We start from the raw sequence: 11,525 nt of genomic DNA on the forward strand, positions 1-11,525 counted from the left end.
AATATAAAATCCTGCATTAACTTTTTTTAATTGTAATTTTCAGGCAAGGTTAAGCATAAATCTATTAAAAAAAACCCTGCAAGTTGCTCTTTAAACATACATAGGATCAGATCGATTGGGTTGGAGGCTCCTCGGATTTAAATAAAACGGCCGTAATCTCTTCTTTTTTTTTTTGTTTGCTCTGAGACTGCTTGTGACCTTGCATGCCAAAGACAAAAGAGCAGTCACAACTCTTATCTCTTATGCAGCTGTAGACCAACAGCCCTAGCTTTTTGTTGACAAGAGAATGACCTGACATGGTGCGAGCCATAACAGGACACTGGGACCTAAGACCCACTGTAGTGTTGAAATGAATGTGCATTACTAAAAAGGCAAGGATGACATCATAACTCCTTTCAGCAACATTTGTAAAAGGATACGGAGAGTAGTTCATAAACTATTTTCCTTCTTTATTCTTGTTATTCTGTTAATGTTCATTCAGCCTTAACTTTTACCAGTGTCCAACAAGTGTTTATTTACCTGCATTTAATCAACTATTTGCCTTTTCTTTTACCCATTGGATTTGTAGTGCAGATGCTTGTGTACATATGTTGGTATATCCCCTGTATTGTTTTACTCTTTTCCAGGTGTAAAGATGATGAGTAATGGAAGGAAGCATCCAGACATCCAAAAGCCGAAAAGAGCCAATAAAGGTTTGTGTCTATTGAAGCAACATTTGACTTGTTATGTAATTTCCTGTTGCTCATTGAGTGAATTTACACTTGTTTTGTGATGTGTGAACAACCCTTCAGATCAAGGCATGCCAGAGAAATGTGCCGTGGTGCTGTCGCAATGGCCAAAGAGTAGGAGCGCTAAGAGGAAAATGAGGGGAGTGACAAATCCTGTGTTTAAGGTAAGCCTGCCTCTAAACAAAGGTTCTCTGCTGCTGAAGAGGAGTCCGTTCATCATGGACAGCCTTAATGTGCCCTCTGCATTCCCCCATTCACCGGACTCGGATCTTCCAGAGTCACCAGAGTTCCACTCAGAGGATCGTGAGGTGGACTATGACACTGAATCATTTGCAATAAACCCAGCTGAACAATCCGTTCAACATCAGCAAGATCGCCACAGTGGAGAAGGACAGGCTGGTCCATTCATGGAACCAGAAAGAAACGTCACAGTGACTCCGTATCAACAGATGGATGGACATTATAATGGCAATGAATACTTTAACCCTTCAAAAGATATAACCAGAACAACATATCAAAAGGTTTATGGCGGAAATAATTACAACACACAGCAAGGTTCTCACGTAAAATCAAATAAGAGGGTTTACGAAGAGTGGCCAAATGAAGGCCAACAGACTGAGATTGATTGGTCGACGCCTGCTGTGTCCCACACTCAGGACTGGCCTTCCCATAACTCGGCCTACAGATATGAGGCGGGTTCCACCGAGCAGTGGTACAATCCAACTCCACAAAGTGCAGTTGGCCCAAGAATTGAGAGATGCCAAGAGGTTAGCTTTGATGCTACTCAACATTATTACCAGCAACAACCGCCAACTCCGTACATGGCACAAAATCATCAAAGTCTTCAGATAGGCAATGCGGGACAGCACTGTTGGCCTGGTGATACGGCTGCTCATACAGATGCTGCTAGGGTCCAAATGCATCCTCACTTAGGAGATCCCCATGCACAAAATGGCAGTAATGCACCAGTGCCTGGAGCACAGTTTGAACCGAGACAAGTGCAAACGTACATGGAGTTTTCCGTTGGTCATGTCAAGACAGCTTCACAAAATGATGCGACACAACCTACGGCCCATCAAGGCATCCAAGCAGGCTATGGGATGCAGTCTTTCCCCAACTACAATGCTGGACCTTGGACAAACCCTTACCAACACTTACCTCATCAAAACAGCGGTGGAGATGGTGTTGGATGGGGGGGGTCTCAGTCAAATGCTTACATGCCACCTCAGCAAGCTCAGTGGTATTATGGAGCCCAGTCTGCGGTTAATTACAGAGCAGCTGGTTTGATTTGACGATTTCAAGAAGTACAGATAAAACAACTTCATGTATGTTAGCATTTCCAATCTTTGACTATGCAAATTTGGCAAACCCCAACTGAAACCACGTTTTTATTGAAGGAGACATTTTTCTAGCACCATCTAATGAAAACGCACTCAGATGCGCCGGCTTAGGTTCTATTGGTGCTGTGGCATTTTTCTTTCTTCTTAAAATGTTTTCCCTAGTCTCTGTCAGGAATGGGAATCCCCTAATGGATGGATGTTATGCCTTTCATTTTGAATGTTATTTAAAATGACCACATTTTTTTTTTCTTCTTGGAAATGTTTGGATCAAACGAGTCATTAAACAGAATTTCTTCTATTCTTTAATCAAAATCTAAAACAAATCTGATTTTGGACCATTGTGCTGAAATGTGCCAAGATAGTGACATATTTCCTTTGACACTGTAGGTGTTATAAGTAAAAGTGTATTTGTTGTATCATCTGGTTACAGAAAAGTTTTTTGGTGATTTATAAATTGTATTGGTTCAGAGCAACTGCTGATAAGTTATAAAGGTTCAAATCAGACTAAAGCTCAATTTAATAAAAACATTTTTTTTTAAAAGATCAACGAACTGAAAAAAGGTAAGGTTGACAAGAGCTAGCTAGTTCGCCTTAATAAAAAAACAACAACACTTAAATGCTTATGCAATGTACAAAAAACAAATCATCCTTATGGTCCAGGAGCTGGCTAAAAGTTAGCATTGTTGTTGTGCTTTCATATTTTTTCCAACTATCTTATCTAAAAAAGTTATTTAAAATGACAATCTTTTTTCTTTACATTTAAAACAGAATTTCTTCTATTCTTGCATCTAAAACCAAATCTGATTGTGGACCATTGCGCTGAAATGTGCATAGATAGTGACATATGATTTCCTTTGACACTGTTGGTGTTATAAGTAAAAGTGTATTTGTTGTATCATCTGTTTATAGAAAAGTTTTTTGTTGATTTATAAATTCCACTGGTTCAGAGCAACCGCTGATAAGTTCAAATCAGACTAAAGCTCAGTTTAAAAAAAAAAAAAGACCAATTTGACTTTGTATGTTATGTTCAAAATGTGCCTAGATAACTCCAAATAAGTATTACATTTACAATTAAAGTGAAGACCTACTTAAGGTTTGTGCCAGCATGTATTTACTCTGTTTTTGAAAGACCTCTTTTTGCCTGTTTTGTGAACCACTAAAGATAGTATGTCGACAATGGTGTTCTAGGTTGGAACCGGTGTAACAATTATGTTCTGTTCAAAATAAATGCTTACGAAAACCTTTTTTTACTGTAGTTCTTCATTTTAGAGTTTCATTCAGAATAATTAACTATATACATGTCAAATAAAAATAAATAAGCTAAATGTTGCTGCTATTGTTATAACTGATCAAGTAAATCAGAAGTCTATATACATGTAAATGGAATAAGATAAACATAGTTGATATGATAGTGTTTTTTTTAATGCTCAGTATGGTACATATACTGTAAAACAATATCTGTAAATTCCCTCTGATCTGAACGCAACACAGCTGCCGTGCGGAAGCAGCTCCTGCAGGCTGCTGTGGTTTAGCCCCGAGCTAACCAGCAGGCAGCCAGCCTACACTACTGGGAGCACGGCTGCAGCTAGTTAGCATTTATAACCAGTCTTTACGTATAACATGCAATCTGTAGGGCTTACATTTCTAACGCTACTGGCTAACTTGCAGTAGATAACACATCTGGGAGAACCCTGAAGGCTGCCTCGTTCTACCTACGACCGTGTCAAAATGTCAGCTTTCTCTGAGGCAGCTTTAGAAAAGAAACTGTCCGAGCTCAGCAACTCACAACAAAGTGTGCAGACGCTGTCGTTGTGGCTCATTCATCATAGAAAACACTCAAGGACCATTGTCAGTGTTTGGATCAACGAACTGAAAAAAGGTAAGGTCGACAAGAGCTAGCTAGTTCCCCTTAATAAAAAACCAACAATAACACTGAAATGCTTATGCAATGTACAAACAACTAATCATCCATATGGCGCAGGAGCTGGCTAAAAGTTAGCATTGTTGTGTTTTCATATTTTGTCCAACTATCTTAGCTAAAAAACTTATGAGGCACCGCGTCGCTGTTAGCCCAGAAAGGCTAGCTAACTTTCCTGCAGAAACGTTAGCCTGCATTGGCTAACCGTAACGTTGAAGTCTTGCTCCATGCTATTGTTATTTATCTAACATCAGTCTGGTTATGTGTTGGACACGTTAGGTCTAATACAGTTAATGGTAATATGTGCATTGACGCTGTGGCTTTTTAAAGCGATGTTTAGCCCTTGCAAACAACAATAAAGGCCGTCATACTATGCATCACGATCATTTCAAAATGACCCCTTACACTACAGTCTGGGCGACCCTCCCACTGCAGATATGCACTACGCTAGGGTTAAATGGTAGCAAAGGGCAGACTTTGAAAGTTAGCAACATATTTGTATTTGCAGTAGAACACCTAGCACCTCATGAGACAAATTGGTTCCCCAAGGAGATGGTGGAGACCAAAAGAGAGCATTCAGGTGACCAGAATGAGGACTACAAATGAATGTTGCGCCACATCTTTGGGATACTAAAGTTTACGCAAATACCAGCTTTAAAGCAGCTGTATTTGATAATGTATCATTTAGAAAAATCAAATCACTGTGCAAAATCAATAATACAAGTGAACAGTTGATTTTTGCAGTATTTATTGCTTTATAATTATGTTTAAAGTAACTTTACATACTTATGTTCTCTTTATAGATTGCTGAACAGTTAATTTATTTCACCTTTTTGTTCCAGTGATTTCGTACTTCCATAACTGTTCTGTTAAAGACACTTTAACATGATGTCAATCAATAACTTAAATTTAAATGCAGTTCACTAATACTTTAGCTACTGTTGTTGTTAGCTGATGGGATTGACCTGCTTTTTTTGTAGGTTGTGAGACAACTCAAGCTAGACCAACGTTAATTTATGAATTAGTTTTTTTATGGATTAACCCTCTCTTCTTATGCAAATATCCACAAAGGTGACTTTAATTTAAAAGATATCTTTAAAACACACCAACTTCCGATGTTCAACAAAAACTATAAGTTCGCAAGACATAATCAAGTGTAGGACAATATAATGCTGAAGGATTATCCAGGAGATAACCTGAGAAAAAAGAAGTTGCATGAGTATTATTTTACATTAGTGTATTGAAGTTGACTGATGTCATATCCATATGATAATTTCGTTTTCTTGTAAATGCTTAACTCCATCAAGCATGACATTTTTTTGTCAGACTGAATATTTAACACCTTTTTAATAGTGTTTGAAAAAGTGTAACTGCACAAACAAAATACTGAATGCGTTAAATTAATCAGTGTTAGTGCAATTCCATTTTAAGACTGTAAGAAATTGTATCCACATTGAATCACAAAAGTACAATTTAGTGGGTTCACTCAATGTATTGACTAAATTAGGTTAAAGTACAAACAGATTGAGTTGTTGTTAATATTGTTTTGAATTAGATTGAAAAAGCCTGTTGTATGAATGTCTGATATATCTGTAGTTGTAGCTTATTCTATACTACTGGCACGGTTTTCCTGAGACTGCTAGTTAACAGTCTAATGATATCTCAAGAGGCTTTTGTATTTTAGGAGCGTGTCTGTGGACTGAAAGCAGTGTACAATGGGGACAGAGATAACACATTTCTCTGGAAAATGAACCATTACTTGTATGATGTAACTGTGCCATTAATAGAAGACATACAAAACAAGCCATGTGAAAACATAGCTCAAAAAAAGGAAATTGTTAAACACTGAACACCAGCCAGATGGTTTGCTGGGCGGTCCGCTTACCATTTTCTAACTCAGAATGAAAATGAAGTAATCCACAAAAGTATTTTTTTTCATCTAATGTAAATAAAGAGCCAGCTTTCTATCGCTGCCCTAACCCCTCTCTAAGGCCCTATGCGTTGTTACAACAAAGTATAAACTGTGTGAGTAAATTGCCATTAATGCATTGTGATTTATAACTTGCTGTGGTTGATACTCAGAACATAGTTACTTCAGTACATAATGTTCTTGCTTGGTTGGGAACATTTCAATTTTTTTCCATTGAAATCATTTCTCGGATGAAGACTTAAATAAACTAAAATGTGTAGTTTTAGAAGGTTCATTTAACTACTAAGCAAAAACTTCACTCAAATAAGTTATTACTGAATGCCTCACTGTAATATATGTATGTTTGTTTATTTTAATTTTTGCAGCTCCGTTATCACGCAAGCTGACCTTCCTTTACTTGGCCAATGACGTCATTCAGAACAGCAAGAAGAAGGGACCAGAGTTCACTCAGGACTTTGCTCCGGTCATCGTTGAGGCATTCAAACATGTAAACAGGTATATATATATATATATATATATATACACACACATTTGTTTACATTTTTTATCTTTATGAAAATCCTACTTACTGTGTTTTTTTAGGTTTGATTTACATCACTACCTGATGGGCCGTACCTAAACATATTGATATACATTCTACTGAAGAGTTAATAACATTGTATTCATGTATTGTCCAGACCTTCCATCAGAGTTTTTTAAAGTCAGTTAACCTGTATGTCCCGCCCCAGAGATGGAGAGGAGGGCTGTAAGAAACAGTTGGGTCGGGTCTTGTCCATCTGGCAGGAGCGAGCTGTGTACGAGAACATCCTGCTGGATCAGCTCTCACAAGTCCTCTGTAAGTTAACATGACTTACAATAAGAGAATGTGACCAAATAACTATCGTGGCTTCGTCGTTCACTTTTAATTTTGCATCATACTATTTCAGAATTGGTTTCCAGATTCAAAGATTGTTTCCGACTCGTTTGATCCAAACATTTCCAATAACGTTGTAATTACTAGATGGCGCGAAGAAGGCTAAGAAGAGGTCGTATGAGGAGATCCGACCCGCTGATGAGGACTTTGCTTCTCAGAGTTCCCCCACCGAGCCCCCACAGGTGATTTACTCAACTCAACACAATGCAGCCATAAATACAGGGTATAGCTTAACCACATAGCGGTCCTTTAATAATGATACAGTTGCTTCTGCAAGAAATGTATCATAATACTTCCTTTGTCTGCCGCCTCTCTAATATTGTTTATGTTTGTTATACTAATGTCAACTGCAACTTAAATATTTCTTAATTTCTCTCCTCCCTTTGCTCCCCCAACCTCCCCTCCTTGCCTCTGATCCTCCCTCCACCTCAGACAGCAGAGTTAATCCGAGCCCTGCAGGAGCTGGAAAATGCAGCCTCTGGCGACTCCGTGCTGTGTCAGCGAATCTCCTCCCTTCCTGCTGAGGTGCACGACACGTCGCTACTTCACAGTATAACAGGTAGGAGGCGGGACACAGAAAACTATCCTAGACTCTGTTTACACACACAAGTCAGTTCCATGGCTCATTAACACACGTGCAATATGTATAGATGTTTTCACTTTTTATCAATGATTTCCTATCATTGAATCGTTTTATCGATCCAAATCGTTACCTCTCTAGTACTTAGTAAAACAACTGCTAATAGTTAAAGATGAGGAACCTCTATGTGTGTCATCTAAGAGTTTTGATAATCTATTATAGCAGGGAATGGCAGTGTAATAAAAATGGCTATGAACTAGAGGTCAAGTCAGTGCGTGAAGAACCATCCCTTAACTTACAATGAATGTATTCACTCTGACATACTGTATATTAAAAGGCTATGAAGCAAAGCACCCTTGCTTAAACTTAAACAAACAAATATTACAAACAAACTGAAGTGTCTTGGAGCAAAACACTGAAACTAGAAACATCTAAATAGGCTACAATGCCTCAGTGTTCCATAGGAAACAATGATTGATTATACAGCAGCTATTTACATTGCACCAGTATTGATGGATAACTGAATGACCCCCAGTTGAGCCCTCTAGGCTGATAATGTTTAAACATGGTGCCCTGCTCTGTGTGTGCTTCCTGTGCTTTAGATAAGGAGTCAGGAGAGCGGCTCTCCCGGCTGGTGGAGGAGGCCTGCATGCTGCTAGCAGACTACAGCGGCCGCCTGGCTGCAGAGATTGATGACAGGAGGCAGCTCACACGCACACTAACGGTCTTCCTTCAAAGCCAGAAGGACGGCCTGACCCAGAACGAGCAGAAACTTGAAGTGCGTAAATCACTTTTTTTTCTTCTAAATACTGTATGAGTTGTCTGCCTCACCTCAGAGTCCTGCACGAGTCCTGCAAACCTGCACCCCCAGGGTTCAGCACTGAACTGACTTGTGACCCAAAATTATCATCATGTGAAATCTGGACCCTGACATGTTTATAAAACACACTGACGCTTGATTGAACACAGTCACTAACTTTCGGAATCCTTTCTTTTCACATTAAAAACAAAAACAATAGCTTTGACTTGCATGTTGAAAATACTGCATCATTATTTACATTTGATTATTTCCTATTTTTCCAGAGAAAACAACAAATATATTTTTACCTGCTGCAGCCTGCATTTTATTGTAACCCCTGCCCATGCAAGTGAAATTCTATAAATATGTTTTGACCCAGTGCAGGACTCTGCCTCCCTTTTGTGTCATGTTATTGATTATTTTTGTCCATTTGTCCCATGTAGCTGTTTACTGAGACTTCCTATGAATTAACATTTGTTTTCATGTATTTCAGCATGTTGCATAGTTCTGCAATGACACTGTATGTCTGCTTCAGCAACACAGGCAGACTGTAGATTTAAATTGATGGTCAGGTGTGCTGGCATTAGAAAAACCTGATTAGATACGCTTGAAATCAATGATTCCTGTTCTTTTAACCTTAAAGTCAGTTCGATGTTAACTCAATGCATACCTACTTCCCAAAAGGTAAGTATCGACCAAAATACTAGAAATTGAAAAATTGGCAACAGAGTTTCTTGTGTTCTCATTGTTCTGGTGAGAATAACTGTCCAGCCTTTATCCACAGGTGGCCGAGAGGATGAAGTATTTCAAATTTGTATCTTCAACCAGTCAACTCTATGTAATAAAAAAAAAAAATGAAAATAAAAAACAAAACTGATTTGTGAGTGCTTTTATTTTGTTGTAACACATGCAGATTCTGGTGGTAAATGCATTGTACACAATTTGAAAGATGGTCTTAATACCAGAATTATTTCCTTTATGTAGTATTGACACACAGTAAATGCTACCTACACACTCATTGTTAAATTTAATTGAGATTAATTCATTAGAATTGGTAGAGCTCAAATACAGAAACTCTTATTACAGGTCAAATTTAGAATAGAGGCATGGTTTTTATGAATTCTGGTACAAAGCAGGATTATATAGCCTGGTATTGTTAGTATATACAACATAATGTACATTTATGGATTTTTCATAATGAACATGGTGAAGAAATGCACCATATCGACATGCATCAGCTGTTAGGCAAACAAATACATTTGATTTTAATGACACTCCATGTTACTGTTTTTTTAAAATTAATATAAATTAGTGCATATATTTGTCTTACAGTCTATTGTGCCACTAGTATATAACTACCGTACAGTGTAGGTTGTCTTTAGTACAGACAGTAAAATAAATATAAAACTTGAACCCACTTTGCTTTTTTGTAAAAAAAAATCAATTATTAAACATTTTTGTTTTTATTTTGATCTTCCCTTTTTTTTTTTTTTTAAAGATGGAAGTGAACTTGCTGTCAGTCATGGAATTGTGGCAAAAGTAGTGATACATTTTTGTCATTGAGTTTAAATGGTTTTAAAGCGTAATAACCAAAACATATATATTACATTTTTTCACCAAACCTAATTCATATATGTGGTGATTTTCAAATTACATTTTAATGTGAGAGATAACTCAGCATATTGTTTTTCGACAAAAAATCCACACTTCCATTAGAATTCAGTTAGACCATTAGGTAACATCACATTGTATAATGCAATATGCAATATAATCTTATCACATGAATGATATATCATTTCCATTTTTATGTTATCTTTTTGCCATACATTGTTTTAAAAAATTGCTTTTGAGGTTGAGAGAACATTTAAAAATACGAATGTCATTCAAATTACAAGATATCTGAGCTCTGATGGACTTTTTTTTTGCTGTTGACTTTTTCAGGAATACAAACGCAAACTGGCGAGGGTGACCCAGGTTCGGAAGGAGCTGCGATCGCGTCTGAACAATCTTCCATGACGCCTCCACATCTCTTAGACTGACTGAAGTTTCTCCTCCTGGCCACATACTGGTGGCCTCCTGCTACTGAAACATCTCACCTAACTCCTAAATATTTGACTCTGCCATAATCCTCTGTTCTTATTTTTGGAAAGTGTGGTGAAAGAGGGTTTTTCCCATTATGTCTTTAACACATTATTTATCCATATGGCTTCAAATAACAGAAATGTCTTATTTTCTGTGAGCTCATCTCTTTGTGCCGTATTTTATCAGTACATTTTTATTCATTGTCATCAGGCCCTTCATGCTTTGGCCCCTACATTTCACAGCTTTAAAGTGGCATGGATGACGCTGGTGTGGTATTTTTGTATTTATGGTGACTGAAGATAATGCACCACAGAATATACCTTTAGTGTGTTCCTTTATAATCATTTCTGATCTTTTGGATAACTGTCATCATTTTCTTTGACTATATCTGTAAAAGAATCTGTCTTTCTCTTGGTTATAGATCGGTGTTTTATGGAGTGCGATAAAAGAAAAGTGTACTTGTTAAATCATTAGGAAACCATATTGTGAAGCTGAGTAAGCCATGTCCCTGAAAACAAACCAAATTGTTTAATGATCATTTACATGATGCTTCTTTGTGACAAGAATCATTTATGGATCAGTGTAAAAATTCACATTGGCATTTCAGTGATGGGAGTTATACCTGTAAGTGATGGTGAAATGGTCATCAAAATACATTACTGAAGTTTCTCTCTTTACATCTTTATTGTTGCTCAGACCTCCATTGTCCTGAAAGAAGGAGTCTGTTGTCTTGTTTACTGTATCATACTGCTTCATAGATGTATCCTTAAGTCCACTCTGAATGCTGTGCATATGCCTCACACAGCTTGATAGGTGCCCAAAGCTGTTTGTTTTTGTACTTATGAAGCAAATTCTTCTTAGAACCAAATAAACAGAAAATGTAAAATCTTTGCAGCTCTGTCGTCTTGATGTGATTGCATGTTATTATCCTTGCAAGGGGGAAACAGAGGTGTGTGAAAAGGCATTCATCAACAGTCATCCACTTTTATTTTTCAAACTATTAAAAAAACGTTCAAATACAAACAATTCTGATATGTAGCCTACTCAACATAATGGTATAGAGAAATATTAAACCAAACATAATTATAAATAGAATAAACGATCCTATATTAAATCAAATTGTAATAAAAGGAAATGTAATGAAACAAAGGTAAAAAGACTCAATACACACAATAATGTCAGTTATACAGTTCCACGTTGTAGTGTAACAGAGTGTACATAACGATCAAGTAAAT

General features: G+C 37.3%; 2 protein-coding genes across 2 annotated transcripts; both read left to right on the forward strand.

Moving 5' to 3' along the window:
- Positions 1-107: 107 nt before the first annotated feature.
- Positions 108-3,308, forward strand: LOC104965287 (uncharacterized). The gene is made up of 2 exons (XM_010794248.1): positions 108-692; positions 792-3,308. The coding sequence occupies exons 1-2, from the start codon at positions 635-637 to the stop codon at positions 2,018-2,020; spliced, it is 1,287 nt and encodes a 428-aa protein (XP_010792550.1). The 5' UTR covers positions 108-634; the 3' UTR covers positions 2,021-3,308.
- A 247-nt stretch (positions 3,309-3,555) lies between these two features.
- Positions 3,556-11,180, forward strand: LOC104965276 (regulation of nuclear pre-mRNA domain-containing protein 1A). The gene is made up of 7 exons (XM_010794237.1): positions 3,556-3,947; positions 6,282-6,411; positions 6,645-6,751; positions 6,917-7,011; positions 7,262-7,388; positions 8,012-8,187; positions 10,150-11,180. Exons 1-7 carry the CDS (start codon positions 3,797-3,799, stop codon positions 10,222-10,224), a joined length of 861 nt encoding a protein of 286 aa, XP_010792539.1. The 5' UTR covers positions 3,556-3,796; the 3' UTR covers positions 10,225-11,180.
- The last annotated feature ends 345 nt before the right edge of the window (positions 11,181-11,525 follow it).

This window comes from Notothenia coriiceps, unplaced genomic scaffold, assembly GCF_000735185.1.
Source record: "Notothenia coriiceps isolate Sejong01 unplaced genomic scaffold, NC01 NC01_scaffold00002058, whole genome shotgun sequence".
Taxonomy (NCBI): Eukaryota; Metazoa; Chordata; class Actinopteri; order Perciformes; family Nototheniidae; genus Notothenia; species Notothenia coriiceps.